This window comes from Pieris napi, chromosome Z (assembly GCF_905475465.1).
Source record: "Pieris napi chromosome Z, ilPieNapi1.2, whole genome shotgun sequence".
Classification (NCBI taxonomy): Eukaryota; Metazoa; Arthropoda; class Insecta; order Lepidoptera; family Pieridae; genus Pieris; species Pieris napi.
Genome location: NC_062259.1, coordinates 5,383,539 through 5,400,284, shown reverse-complemented (window position 1 = coordinate 5,400,284; position 16,746 = coordinate 5,383,539). Strand labels below are relative to the sequence as shown.

At 31.4% G+C, this 16,746-nt stretch overlaps 1 protein-coding gene across 1 annotated transcript; it reads left to right on the top strand.

Moving 5' to 3' along the window:
• The first annotated feature begins 1,539 nt into the window (after positions 1-1,539).
• On the top strand, positions 1,540-12,646 carry LOC125062234 (autophagy-related protein 9A). The gene is made up of 15 exons (XM_047668008.1): positions 1,540-2,063; positions 2,154-2,424; positions 2,971-3,091; positions 3,224-3,348; positions 4,162-4,289; positions 4,548-4,732; positions 4,814-4,992; positions 5,762-5,893; positions 6,256-6,430; positions 7,259-7,405; positions 7,738-7,801; positions 8,258-8,424; positions 9,044-9,154; positions 10,175-10,366; positions 10,747-12,646. Exons 1-15 carry the CDS (start codon positions 1,895-1,897, stop codon positions 10,837-10,839), a joined length of 2,259 nt encoding a protein of 752 aa, XP_047523964.1. The 5' UTR covers positions 1,540-1,894; the 3' UTR covers positions 10,840-12,646.
• Positions 12,647-16,746: the final 4,100 nt, after the last annotated feature.

The window sequence follows — 16,746 nt, the reverse complement described above, 5'->3', positions numbered from 1 at the left end:
GGTGTGACACAAGTTTCTGAACATGTCACCCGACTAAAACGATTTTAAAGACGTTATCACGTCAAAAAGAATCACTGATGCAGATTAATTGGCACACGCTAAGTAGACTATTTGTAATTACTATATAAATAATAACAAAGATACTCTGTAGTCTGTCGACGGTAGTTGGGCCTGGGTCAAGACGCCTTAACAAATAGTGTATACGTAGACAGTCGAAATCTAAATTTGTATGAAAATGACAGTACCTACCGCTATTTCGGCAGCCTATGCTCAAAAGGCGATATTCAGTACAGATGCCGGCAAACTTCTTGAGCATTAAACACGGGAGCGGGGAAAGTTTGAGCGTTGTATAGCAGAGCGGGACACAAACGTCAATTGATTTACTAATCACGAGATCGACACGTCACTCTCCCGTACCGCGCACCACCGCCCGCTTCCCCCTCCCATTAATACCTAAAAACCGCTTCTGCGCAGACAAGGACATTTGTTCAAGATGTTTGCCGGTATCTATAACTCTTGTGATTTGCTACTAGTTTATATGGGAGTGCAAAACCTGTTTAAGTAAGGAATTAATAAAAAAATTATGTTATGTATTTGATAGTTTTATTTTTGCCAATTGCAGTAAGTGGCCTATATCTTGATAAGCCGTTGAATTGGTTCACATAACTCTTTTACCTGTAGCAATAGTCTGGTGAAATTAACGAATATTGTACATCTAATGCCTATATTATAAACATACAGGTGGTAAAATAAAAAATGTTTCCCTCATAGTTATTTTTTATTTAAATACGGGACCTCTGTTGATTATGTTCCTTAACATGTTGCATAGTAGATATATACAGAAAAATAAGCAAATATGAAATACATATAACAACTTATTATGCAATACAAACATTAGTAATGTTTGTATTGGATAATAGAAAACATAACAGATCAAACACATGTGAATCAAATTAATTCATTATTAATGTAAGTAGATGTATTCATATTCATATATTAAACTAATAAACATATGTGTTAATGGGCAGCGATACAACTTAAAACTTACTTGTGTGCTGTTCTATAAAAAATAATCAAAACATGATATCCATCATGATTTTGAGGAAATACTTCCTCTTCTTCATCAATTTTCTAAATCCAAATGAACGCTATAATTCTTATTTCTAAATGGGCTGTGTATAAATGCACATTTAAGTACATAGGATGCAATGCAATTGTATAATTTAAAACCTTTCTATTCATTATATTATAAAGGGTTTGTGTCCTTAGCGACCCAATAATTTTTTAAATAAACCTAACCAAGATATTTTAAGATATATTATTGTAATTAGTAGAGGTGCTATTTTATTCCCAAAATTTTAATTCATTAATTAATAATTTAATAAAGCGTAAAGTCTGTGTGTGTGTGTGAGTGTTGTGAGAAGAAATAAATGAAAAAAAAAAACGATTTAATGATTAGCAAAAATTTATGCCACAGATAAAATGATTCTTTTGCAGATATATTCGTATTCTCTAGTTTATGCAGTGTATAGTTACCGTCAATAGTCAATGTCTTGTGCCTGTGGTTTATTTATTAATTTTGTGGTATTTTTCGTCATAATAAATTTGGTTTCTTCAACAATTTTAGCCATTGCCCTTAATATTTATAATGTAAGCTAAAATTTGATGTAACTCAGTAAGATTATTATTACATTTTAAAATCTAATTTAATATAAAGGGGTACAAAATTTTAAATTTATTTAGCAAATTCCTTTGTATTTCAAACTACGTAAGACCATGAAAGACATAATAGTTTTCTGGGCCAAAGTCAAGAATGCTTAAAGAGTGGGCTCATTGTATAAAAATTAGTCGTAGAAATATTTACAGTTAATGTAGAGTCAAAATTCAAAAGAAGATGGCTCATTTTAGACGCGATATTACGTATAGTGCATTAAACAATGAATTAGTACCACCATTAGCAATATCTGCTGAAAATGCAGCTGGTTCACCAACTGTGATATCCCTAGATCACGAACATGACGACTCTACCAATGTTATCATTCACAAAGTACCGCAAACAAAGGGTAAGTTTGTTTCTTCTTAATTTACCACATCATGGTATTTTTTCATCCAGCTTGTAAATATATTTTTTTAATATTAAACCTATTTTTCAGGAGGATGGACACATATTCAAGATCTAGATTCTTTTTTTACAAGAATGTATAGATACTATGTTAGAGGGGGATTTTATCCTATGATTATGTCTGATATATTTTATTTGTTACAATTTGTATTCATTGTCTGGTTTTCCACATTCTTAGTGCATTGTGTTAATTATCAGAAACTATTTAGAAATGACCCAAATATAACTAGAAGTGATAAACTTAGCTTAAGTGATGTTATATTACCAACAACAGAATGTCGTGCTAGTATTTCATGGCAATGGTAAGATTCAATTAATATTTATTTTAAGGTTTTTGCAATATAAATAACTTTAACTTAGTCCATGATAAAATCTTAGAGTTACTCTACGCCATCAATAGGACATGGACAGTTATATATCAAGCCTTCCATCTTGATCAGCATAAAGTAATTTTAGGATCTCTTATATATATAGTATTATAACTTTCTATTGTAACAATAGAAACTACTCTGCATGTATTATATTATATTCATCATTTTAAGACCAGTATTATCTTATTAATTTGTAACATTTTAAGTAAAGTCTCAAAAAATTGTCAAGGTGAAAATTTGTTAGAACATTTCAAACATCGAACAATTGCTCTACCATACTTTCTACAATAAAAAAAAAAAATATTTTTCCTAGTTTGTTTTGTTTATTAATTTAGTCTAAATCCAAATCAATAAATAAATCAAACTCTTAAACATTAGAGTCATAATAATGGTTTCTTAGACTTATGCATTCAATAGGTCTTTTGGATTGAAGTTGGCAGTACATCACAAAATTGTAAATTTGCATTATATTTTCAGGTGGTGTCTCATAGTATTGTGTTTAATTATTTGGCTTATGAGGCTGATAATATCAATATATCATTTATATTATGCCTATGATACAAAACTATTTTATAATAATGCATTAAGAATAAAAGAGGTAAGGATACTCCTTGTATTAGTATTTTTTGTAATAGCAAAGAATTTTAGAATTTTATTTACTTAACACCAAAATGATAATGAAATTTCTTAAGTTATAAAAGTATGTTTTACAAAAAAATTATGGTTGTAGAGTGACTTGGGATGGGTTAATTGGACAACAATACAGGATAGAGTGAGGGAGGCTCAACCAGAACATCATATGTGTGTTCAGAAACAGGATATCAACGAACTAGATATTTATCACAGAATACTCAGGTGAAATATAAATACACACTAACATTAATAATAAGCTTTTATTTGCATTATTGACATACATTAAACAAAAATGAATATTTATATACTATTTTATTACTCTAAGATGATAGAAGATTTTTCCAGTTACCCTTTCAATCTTGCTGTCCCATTGCTCTCTTGGTCTGTCCTTGTTACTTTTACATACTTACATTAATTATTTAAAATTTGTATTTGTTCATGGGGTCACTGTCCATTTGATAATATTTTTATTATAAAATTTGATAAAATTTGATAGTTTACAATTGACTTCACATTATCTCTTAACCAGGCTTTTTAGACAATAATATAAATGTTATGTTCATGTAAATTTAAAGTGTCTAAAATTAGTTGTAATGTATTTACTTACAACAGGGCAACTCTATGTTTTCTCTAAGTTCTGTTCTATGATCTATCTTTCATTAAAGTGTAAATTTATATAAATTACTAATTTATTTGTTACACTATTACAGTGTTAACAAGTCCTTCCTTTTTAATATAGAATAATTCAATTATAATTATTTTATTTTATATTAATAAAAATAATTCTTTAATGTTAGTGTCAGTACTTGGAATGGCAATATCCAATAGTTAAAAAACCTTTAAAAAATAAAATACCTAATATAAGCTTCTAAGAAAAACTAAAATAATGTAGAGTTTTTTATTATTTTCAATGACATGTGGCAATTGAATTATTCAAATCATCTATAAAGTACTCTATACCTGTTGCTAAATACCATTTTTATTTCTTTGTTACATTTATTTAATTTGTTGTATATATATTAAAAAATATTGCAGGTTTAATAACTACATGGTGGCAATGGTTAATAAGAATCTATTACCGCTACAAATACATGTGCCTTGTATTGGAGATTTTCACTATTTATCAAAAGGTCTAAAGTGGAATTTGGAGTTTCTCTTATTTTGTATGTGTTCAATTTTATTATGATGTTTAAGAATGTTTAACTAACATAAAATCGCTTTGCAAAAATTTTACTAGTTCACTAAGCTTTTTTATTTTAAGACAAATACAAGTTTCTGTTAATTGTATCATTTCTAAGCTGTATATATAATTATGTCTCTAAGTTGTTGTGATTAATGTTTCTAAAGAGCATTAGCGAACAAAACATACTTTTATAAGTTTTTATCATATCCCATATATATTAACAATATGTAATTTTTAGCTAGTCCATGGAGCCCTTGGGAAAACTGCTGGCAGCTTCGTTCAAATTACAAAGACCCAACAAAAAGAATGGTTTTAGCTCGACAACTCGAACGACAAATATTACTTTTGGCTCTGGCTAATTTTGTACTTGCACCTCTGATATTAGCATGGCAAATATTGTACTTTTTCTTCAATTATGCTGAGGTACATATAACGCCATTGAATTGATAAACTTTTTCGTAGAAAATTTGTACGTGTATTCATTTTGAATATTCAAAATTTCAGTTAATAAAGAGATCGCCAGGGTCACTCGGCCTACGGACTTGGTCGCTTTACGCTCGAATAACTCTGAGGCATTTTAATGAGCTCGAACACGAATTGAGGGATCGACTAAATCGCGCTCACAAACCTGCGCTGAAATATTTAGCGAGTTTCAGTTCGCCTATCACAACCGTTATTGCGAGGTGAGCCATAATTTTTTTTGAACAGGGGGCTATTTTTATGAAAGGAAGCGCTGTTGGCCTTAAAGGTCTTGAGAGTTTAGCTCGTGCTGGTTTGGAGAGTCTAGTCGGCCGAAATGGGGTGCTCGGCTGGAATAGGGAGAACAGAGTGTTTATATAGTGATACTGCCGCCTATAGGCACGCACAACGCTAGAAGTGCGTTGCCAAGATTTAAATAAATGTTACGATCTTTTCTTGTTTACCCTGTACCTAATTACCTAAAATAATTATTGTTTCACAGGGAATGAAGCCACAACAATCTCTGTATGTGTCTTACAAAGTTAACTGTTACTTTGTAAGACTACCTAAAGTATAGTTACTTTATATAAATTACAATCTGGCCAACACAATAATTGTGACTAATCATTATTAAATCTTTAAAATAGTATCTTTAAATTTAGTGTTAGTCTTAAATATATATTATAAAAAAACAGCATAGTGCAATGTGTAAAATTGTGTCCAAAACCTCATTCAATCTATCGCCATATTGCTTACATATCAACTATTTACTAATGATTTATCTAATTTTTTTTTGCGCAAAATGTCACAATATGATTATTTATAAAAAGCCTTAACTCTTTACATGTGTAAAATATAAAAAAAGACAATGATTGAATTACTATTTAAAAAAATTGTTTTATTTTGCAACAAGGCTAATTTATAAGTATTTTTGTTTATTAACAAGAGTGTTAAAATATAGCATTTACATTATTAAAATAAAATTATTTTTAGGAATATTGTGTTTGTATCGGCGAGTATTCTCGGAGTATTGGTTGCCCTTTCAGTGTACGACGAAGATGTATTGACCGTAGAACATGTCCTAACAATAATCACTATCCTCGGCTGTGTTCTCGCTGGAGCTAGGTAAGTTATTGCGATTCATAATTATAAACACGAGTTCTAGACTAGACAATTTCATCAATATAAATCTGAATTTATAATTAAATCGACGTTTCAATGGCTTGAATCACGATTCCAGTCATGATTTGGCATTCTAATAAACAATAAACTACAACCTCCCTCCTTATCAGAATGCCAAATAGTAAAATAACTAACAGCGCGACCGCCGCTGCGAAAACCGCTGTGAGAGTTCGAAAAGAATCGCAAGGTAGAGCCTTATAAAACGGTATTTCTGTAATAAAACGTGTTAAAGTGAATTTTTAATAGCTCCCCCCTAACTCAGAGCTAATGACATTGTTTTTTTAATGGAAACGGATGTTTTTTAGAGCTTTAATAGGACTCGAGGAACATCTTGATGGTGGGTGCACGGGGCCAACCCGCGGTGAAGAATTATTTGTACAAGTGTTGGGATACGTACACTATCTGCCAGCCGCTTGGAGGGGTCGCGCCCATACAAAAGACGTGGCTGCTCACTTCCAACAACTGTTTCAGTTCCGAGCGGTGAGTTCTTAATAAACTGTGCATTACTTGATCGCAATAAGAACTGTTATTTCTTTAACGAAGCGAGAATTACGTTTAAATTTTAAGAGCAGTGTTGGCCTAGTAGCTTTACCGTGCGACTCTCATCCCTGAGGTCGTAGGTTCGATTCGCGGCTGTGCACTTATGGACTTTATTTCTATGTAGACATTTAACAACCGCTCGAACGGTGAAGGAAAACATCGACTCAAAAAGTCGTCGGCGTCTGCCTAATGTAGGTAAACTTATGTAATTTTTATTAATCAAATACGTTATTTTTCGGTATATTTTACTTTCTTAAATACCACATTTACATCCAGCACTGTCGGATAGGGAAGCGAGCAGGGAAGTGGACGGGGAGTACGTTAATTGGTCATTTGCATTGTCAAAAGTCATGCCGCCATTGCTATTGCGATCGTGATAATATTGCATCAAGAATAGCAGCAGGTACTTAGGGCAGCGGCAATAGCTAAATATTAAAAAATTTTAATAAAAAAAAATTAATCTAAATTCTCATATAGAATGATTCTTTAGAGTCTAAACACCATACTTCGGCAAAATCCAAGGGATAACGTGTATGGATCACTGGCTTTTAAAAATCAACTCACACGTCGTCGAATACACAGAAGATAATATAGTTTTTGAAGATATTATGCCCTGGTTAAGATATACTATATTATCATACCAATGACAATAAATAAAAATTATGGAACACTTCTATATATGATTCATTTAGATAGAAGTGTTAGTAATAGTGTTTTCTCTAAATTTTAATATGATTGGAATGTGTATTTACTCATTTGACTTTTCAGGTGTACATTCTGTTCGAGTTGCTTAGCCCTCTACTTTGTCCACTTGTTCTATTATCACTCCGCGCACGCGCACTTGATATAGTGGACTTTTATAGGAACTTCACTGTAAGCGTGCTTGGAATCGGAGATGTTTGCTCATTTGCTCAGGTAATATAATAAAACAATAAAAAAAATAACAGGTAATATAATATAACAATAAAAAAAATAAAAATTATTTTTATTTTTTATTTTTTATCCTGACTCATAAATACACTTTTATAAGTTTTTCAACTGTTATTGTATTAAAGATATTAATTAAAAGTGTTAAAAAATAGTGTGAATGATTTTTTAAGGTAATTTTAAGATAACATAAGTATGGTTGAATTATAATTGAATATTAGTAATTAGACTGCCTCTCTGATTCACACCCAAAAAGCAGAATGCGGTATTTTGGTAAATATGTTGAAATTTTTGTATAATATTAAATAAATACCTTTCAGTTGGATATCAGACGCCATGGAAATCCTGATTGGCAGACCCCGTTGAAGTATGACAAACTAAAAGGTGAATCAAATAATAATTAAACTCTCAACAAATAATAGGCCGCCCGTCGCATCCCTTATATTTTTTTTGTATTGTGTTTCTTTTTTTTGCAACGAAGTGTAAATAAATAAATAATTTTCGCTGGACCATCTCTGTTCGCTTTAGGTCTCTTTTTGATAAATTGTGTTTTCACTGTGATAAAAAGAGACAGACAAGTACTATGGTTATATTTTATGAATGAGGGTATATGTATAGCAAACTATACCAAAAGTATATATCGTGTATCAATAGAAAATTAACGTTTAACCATATATAAACACACTTTATGATGTGGAATCATCAGTGATGAATTTGTTTAACAGTTACATTGATCACCGTTAGGGCGCTGGTATAACCGACTTTGTAGAGCATATTAGCGGCACAGATTACGTACAGACCAGAATGTTTATTATATTATATTTTTTAAAATATTTTTAGGTGGCAATACACAATATAATCAGGGTGAAGGTGGTAAAACGGAATTGTCTCTGGTCGCATTCTCTTGCCGACACCCGGGATGGCATCCAAGTGAACCCGCCCAAAGACAATTTTTACGATCTCTACGACAGAGTATGCACCATGCTTTACCCGCAAACAATGGCCTGGTATGTAAAACAATCTTAACTGTTGAAAAATACTAAAGTAACGAATGTAGACTTTAAAAAAAATAGTCTTTAGAAAAGTGCCTTCGTGTCTGAAAAGCCCTAACCAATGCATCGACTTGCTTTCTTCGTCCTCTTTCCTTTCCCAATGTTGAGATCCATATTGTCTTGTATCCCCTATGTTAGCTGGGGCTCTGGTCAAAGTAGCTAAGCACTTGTTTGTAATAGTAGTAGTAGTAGTACTATAGTCGTTTTTGCAAGTCTAAATAATGATATCTAAATGGACAAGGTATATTGAGAAAGATACCTTAATATTAAAGGATATGAGCCCTAATTTATCGTTATATCGCCATCATTCATTTGATATTTGAAGTGCTTTTGTTTCTCTAATAATAAGGTTTACAAGTACCTTGTACTTGAGAGTCAGATATCTGTATCTGTGATAAAAAAAACTTATTGGGTGGGTCTAAGATATAATTGGTAAGGTTTCTTGATCCTTTCCTTCACAGAAAAAATGTTAGATGCGCACTTAGAAAAATTATTCCGTTATTTGAATGCACGCTCAAGCAACACGGCTCATGTTCTTACCATACAAATATTGAATCTTAATTTTTCTTAACAGAACAAAACGATGCTGGGATCATACATTCAACAAAGTATATTCGGTGTCAACACTCCATTACCTGCAGTTCTCTCCTATTATCAGCAGCAGAAAACTCAATATCGACTACCGGTATTTTTTTATCATTTTATTTCCTTAATACAAAAAATTTTGTAGCTCTACAACCCACCGGGTTCATAAGAGCCGCTACAGTAGCTCCATTATTATTATAGAACTATTACTTATATAAATTTGTGTTAATTCTAAATTTATTTACCTGTTAATAGAAAGTCTCCAACATATTCCTGCCATATATGGTTGGTTATATGAATTAATCTTTTAATCTGCCGGAGGTTTCCAACCCTAAAGTACGAATTTTGATAAGATTTTTAGATATAGGTGATATGATCCAGAGATGGGTGGATATCTCAGAAACTATTAAATTGATTTTGATGAAAATTGGGCTGTTACCAAAGTTCAATAAAATAAAGATTTTAATATTCAATAAAACATCAATAGTGAATCTCGTTATGACTTAGTAGGTACGATATATATACTTAAACATTTTTTTCTAACAATATTATGTAATATTATATATTATATAATATTATATATATATATGTATATACAGGTAAAACCGAATTTCCTTCTTCAATAAGAACCTTTGAAATATGTTTCAACTAGCTATTTTTTTGTCCATACGCAACGCATTATGCAACTTTATATTACTTTAACCTATTTGTAAGCTCGATTTTCCCATATCGGGTAAATAGATTTATTTTATAGAAGCATTTAGTAATTAACAACTATTATTTTACTACTACGTTAGCAAAAAAAGCTCAAGCGAATAACGAAATGGTAGCCATGGAACTTGACATTGACATATGTCACAATATCATTCACGTTAGATGTAAACTATGGTAGAGTCTGTGCGCGAAGACAACCGGTGTTGCGATTATGCAAACTAATATAATTCTTACGCTACGCTATTTCGTTTATTCACAAATAAATACTTTACTACTAAAATCAAGATGTCTAATCGTATATGAACTATAATGATAGCAAGGTTTTCAACATAGAAAAATAGGTGCAGCGGCTGCAAATCCCACAATCTCTTTACGTACACACTAACGATAGCTTATTCTAACAAAGGACATGGATGAAACGAGCGACGAAGAAGAGGGACCAAGTGGACAATCAGTGAAGGATCAAGGCCTGGCTGGTGCCAGCAGTGCATTGGGTGCCAGCGCGTTAGGGCTTGACCCCACTACCGAAATGCCAGCAGATGAATTGCGTGATATATCAGTCAGTACTTTACACCTCTACGATCTTCATCTCTCACAGGTTAGTTTCTAGAGTTAAATGGTAGTTTTATAGGGTTCTTTCAACTATCCCAGAGATAAATAGCACAAAATAAAATGAATATGTTCAAGAAAATTTGCTATAACATTCTACTGCTTTTAACGTTTTAACATACATTTTTACACGTAATTATAATATAAGTTTTTCATTTTCTTTAAATAAAATGCTTTTTGATTGACCCCCGTCCCCAATGGAGCGAGGAATAGAGCAGAGCTATTTCGATAATTCATTAATGACGTGTTATAGTAATTTATTAATGCCTTTATTATTAAAATAATTGTTTGCTACAAGATCTCTCGGCTAAAATGTTTCAAGGTATATAGGTTCTATTGGTGTTATTTCAGGATTATTTAAAATTTCAGGGTGGCGGCAACGTATCGTGTTGTACGAACAAATGCAGCGAACGACCATCTCGTTGGTCAAGCGGTGAGCAAACGCCGCTACTACGTCCTTAACGATGGTCTAATTCGCCCCGCGATAAAGGACCTGTGTGGGTCTAGCTCTGGGTACACGCACTGTCTTGTCGGTACAGAATGTAAGATCAATATTAATTCAATAGACGCAACGTTTCAGTTGTAAAAGCAATATCTTAATTGACGCGTGTCAACTCACAATCATTTGACGTTTGATAGAATATTTTTTAATATTAATAATAATTTTCAAATTTATAATATGTAAAAGTTTAATATTTTTATATGTTTTAATTTTATTCATATTGACATACTATTCACACTTACATATCTCTAAAAACTTTTGGTCCTTCAATCCGGAATTAGTTTCAAAAGAAAACCTCTTACTGTCGGGTTCCATATCTTAAATACTATCACGGTTTCCTCTATACAAGAGAAATATAATATCATTTGATTCAGTCGGTTTTCGTGGTACGTAAATCCTATGAAACTATTATTGTATAGCTACAACATGGCTAATATGTTTAGTATTTTGATTGTAAAATTTGATAAAGGTTTTGGTAGACAGTCGTAAATCCAGGGTACGCATTGGCATCTATTTTTGTAGGGAATTTTAAAAATATGCCAATGCATCGCGAGGGGATTATTATTAATGATATTTTATATCTTGACATTGTTTTAAGTCATAACGACTTTAGATTAAGTTTTTGACGACAAAATTATTAATTTGTCGAACGGTACATTGCGTCATGTTTATAAACGCACATATTTAGGCTAAAAACGCATAGTGAGTGATTAGTGAGTGATTTTGTAAATAAAATATTTTGTCACATTTACACTCCCTTGCTATATTCCTGCCGCTGCTGGAAATATTTCCTTAAATACTTCTTGCAGCATAATTGGGCCGTCATACTCAGCTCTTAGTGACAGCGCCAGCGATTTATTTAAATACTCACGCTGCCCTCTTCCTTGCTCAATTATCAGAAAGCGCTGAGTGTAGATGTGGCATTCCGTCATTTGACGATAGTATTAGAAATAACTATAATGACATGTATTCATCGGCCTTATGCTAAGTGAGATATAAAATTTGCTATTTTTATTTTTGTGTGATTTTAGAATAGTCGTTGTTTATTTTTCCACGTCAAACATACAAGAATATATGAGATATTGTTTTCGCGTTTCTCAATTGCCGAAAGGCATGTTTCGGAATGATGTGCTTTTATAGAAAGCCTTAAGTTTATATATTTTTAATGTCGCATAATGCAATTAGCGCTTCAATTGCCTTTACATAACGATGTCGATACATCGATAATATTTTAATTAAAACCGTGGGACTTCTAGTCCCATATTCGGAACGCGAAGCAATGACTTTTAATGTATTCTTTGATATTTTTGACTACATAAGACTAGTTTCTATCTTGATCCGTATAAGAAGACTGGTCTAAGTGTTGTACAATGTAGATTCATATATTAATTGAGAAAATAAAACAGCTCGCCGAATTTTGTACAAAAAAAAATTCTAAAAATTCAAATACAAGTACCTGAAATCTTTTTGATTCATTCTAGACAAATGCTATATTGGCATAAGTTGAGAGTGATTTTTGAAATGCGCTTTGTCAAGTGATGTGTTAAATAAATTAGGAGTTATCATTAATATTTTTATACGCCCAATGGGGATGGGTATCAAATGAAAGTCCTTTTGATTAACATGTTTCGGTAAGAAATTATTCAATCTCAAGACATGATAAATATATAATTGAAGCATTGACTTGTTTGAATTAATAAAGTAATTAGCTAGATTTTTTATAAGCAATAAAAAACGGGCAAAATAACCTAGGGAGCTAGAGTCTACTATTTAAATTTGCGGAAATAATGCGTGTGCAGAATATGTACAGATTTAACAAGTACAATAATCGGGTGCATCATAAAGTATCACGAAAGCGTTGATAGTCAACATTGAAGAAACAATATAGAATACGTAATGTTCAAATGAATTCCTATGCAGATTCATCAAAATATCTATTTCCATCTATCGCATTATTTAAAATAGCTTAAAGTATTGGCGATTGAATGAATATCTATTGTCATAAATATATTCGAATACCTCTTTTACCGTAAAGGCAAAAAAAAAAATCAAAACTGTAATGACGTCTGTCATATAAAATAAAATTTCGTCGGAGTTAACTGGAAATTTGTTCCTATGTGTTGTAAGTGAAGTAACGATATTTTGGGATACTCGGGCAAAAGGTAAGGCTCTAGTAAAAGTGCGAATTCGACTTCGACCTGCAGGCATAGTAGACATGGTCAGAGACTACGTTGATCTGCGATTGTTGTATTTAAAATGATGCACCCATAAAGACTCACTTGAATTGAAGAATAGATTCATGAGTCTCATATGTTGCTGGGATATATATTTATACTTAACCTAGGTCGATATATTTATACAGTAAAATGGTTTTCTTCTAAATATGTCGTATTTTGTAGTGATAAATTAGATATAGTAGGTTACGAAGTCCAGGAATTGATTAACATTGGTATATTAGACACATAGTTGGGTAAAAAACTAAATTTTCGGCTTTATAAAATAATATGGATTTTAATTAAAAACCTTGAATTGCACTTAAAAATCGCTATTTGAATACACCAAGTAGGTACCACACTAGTTAAATGCCAATTAATTTCCATGTTTTAAAAAAAAATATAACTGTAAATAATAAGCAATAAGAAAACAATATTTACGGTTACACATACAAATAGCAGTCTATTGTAGATTTTAAGGAATTTCTTTTATATTAGCCTTTTTAAATTTGCATCTTTGTAACAAAATATCAATAATTAGAGATAAATTAAGATACCGATAAATAACACGTAGAAATATGATATTTTTAGATATTGAATGTTCGGTTATACTAGTCTATATAATATTGAATAAAAATAAACCGATGATTTAGAAGCATTACGAAGAGGTCAGTTCAGCTACTCACACAAACATACCGGGTTTACCATATAGTGACAGCTAGCGGAAATAAAGCCATAAAAATCTAACACATTTGTTCAGAAGCATTGATATTTTTTTAAGGGAATGCATAGTTAATTTTGGCATTGATAGATGCAAGCCTGTTTACCACTGACCAAAAGAGTTCAGTGCAGAGCAAATTAACAACTACACATATCTTATGTTCGGGAGGTTCTTATTATTCTAAGAATTTTGGATAAGAGTATACCGTGATGACAGTGGTAATGTTGAGCTATCTCTTTTAAAGATTGATTTAAGATCATTAACTTATACATTAATGTGGATGATCAAAAATGTATAATTCGTATCTATCGACAAAATATGTAATGGCTTTTTATATTTATCTGTGTATTTCGGTACATTTGACATTTATACTGAAATATTCGCTACTTTTTTCTGCTATGACAATTTTAATCTTAGCAATATTTTCTGAATTTGTAATGCGAAGAAACATTTCGTTGAAACGATGGTTGTAACAACATGCGGGTTAAGTGATTTAATATTTTCGTTTACACGTAGAATTAAACGATGCAAATTTCTGACTCAAATTTAGCCAAAATGTGTAAATATTTAGTTCAATTTAGTTTAAGCTTGTTAAGTGTATTGTGATATATTATTATTTTCATTAGAATTTTTGTAGTAATTATAATGATGTTTAACCTGAATTGTAATCTGTATTTCGTGTATCATTAGTCAATAATAATAAAAGAATATTGTGATTACTGTAAATAACACCAATTTTGATTCTAAATTGTTATGGTAATTTTCATATTATTTTGATACGGGATTAGAGTTTTTAATATTTTAACAAAAAAAGCAATAATTAAGCTTTTTATTATAGTATGACATAATAAAATATAATTAACACCTGTTGTTTTATTTATGTATTTAGTTTATAGAAGTTCTCTTCATCATGTATATTTTTCTCATGTGTAAAAAATATGCATGATGCGTGAATAAAAATGTCGTAAATGTAGGTTTAAATTGATCTAAGTTTTGATCAGTTGAAGTTATAAATTAGATGGATATTAATTACACCGTAACATGGCGACAAGGTATATTCAAGCAACTATTTTCAATTTGCATGTCAGGTTGTTCCTCTACGAAATCCTTTCCTATCTCGCTTTGCCCAGCCAGTCCGGATCACTGCCGTCCCATGTGTAGAAAATAAACCTCGTCTCATGACCCCCCATGGGGCAGACACGTTTCCGTGTTTTAATTCATATTATGGTACTTTGTGTATACCAACCGGAAACAAATTTATACGCCGGAATTCTAAACCAGGACACCAATATATGAAGATGAAGGAAGCGTAGATCAAATATTATACTGCATTTCGGGCCCCGGCGGTTTAACTATTGAAACTGACCATTTACACGGGAGCTACTGGCATACGTAGATAGGTAACCACTTTCTATTCCATAACTCTCATACTGGCATGATGTGATGGATGTCCAACGCAACCGCAGTATTACGTGCTCATCCGCGGTGCGATTAAACACCACCTACACAATGGCGTATTTTAATACGAGAGTTTGGGCCTGAGACCTCAACGCAATCAAACAAACTGATCAGACAAATTACTAGTTTGTTAATAGATGTTAAATGTATATTACATTTTACCCAAATATAATCACTATTGGTGGAAATCAACTTGAATTCCATCTCAGTTATTTGTAAGACAACGTTTAAGGATACGAATAAAAGTCATTTTATAAAATGATATAATAACAAGTTTCTGTGTCACGTATGAGTCGACTGAATAATGAGTATTCAAATACCTGAGAGAAGACGATCAAAGCTGCATGTCTCGACACCGTGTGGTACGTCCTTGATGTTTACATATTATAAGATTAATTTATTAAAGTGTATGTTGGTTTTTATGAATATTGTTTTTGAAAAACACCTAGTAATTTAGATTTTTATTATGATAATTTTAGAAGAGTAGTCATGATGATCACTCATAATCCACTTAATAAAATGTATCATTGGGAAAAGAGAAATATAAATCCACAAACAGAAACATTCCTCTTCAAAACGAGTTGTGTTACTAAATTTTTAACCAACCCATATATCTCTTAACATTTCTTAATCTTAAAATAAGTCGCCCACTGGGACAACTACATTTTTGCAAACCGTTTACTATCCTGAAGGGCCCAAGTGCAGAAAATTCGTTTTTTTTAAATTAATAATTTGGTGAGACGTAATATCTTATTTACATGTATTAAGCCAAGGTAAGTATAGGAAGATAATTTTCTTTCATATCGGTTTATACAGTTCTTGTAAATTATTACACATCTGATTTGGGGATTTTATATTACTCATAGTTGATGTACAAGGTTTTCGATAGTGAGATTGGGTTTGTATATTGAAATTAGTAAGAAAAACTTGAGGTGGAATATACGTGATACAATGTCAGGTATACAAATTTCAAAATATCAGGTAATAAATTTTAATTTATGTATATATAAGTGTTTTCATGCAAAGTGTATATTTAAATGTTAATAAATGTTTCTGTATTGTATTTTAACATACGTATAGTCGGTATTCTTACATCGAGAGATCTGTTATTGAAACCTAACATTTGCCAAAATATTTATTGTAGTTTTTATCTTAACGATTACCGAAGACGGGATTATACAAATACTTCTTTAATTAAAAAAAATCTAAATAATATAGAACATATTATAATTAGTTGTTCATAAAAAAAGTATAAATTTGAGGAATACGAATAATATTCTCGTAATATTTTCTATTAACAATTAGCCTGAGGAAGCACGTTGAAGTCTTTTGTATACTGTTCAAGTGGTATTTTAGCTATTATTAAGATTATGAGATATGCTAAGTCTTAGCGCAATCTAATTCTCCACTTTGTTATTTTCATTGGGTTGACAGAAATATGGGAGAGTTGAAACTTAGGCTTAATTTTGGTATTG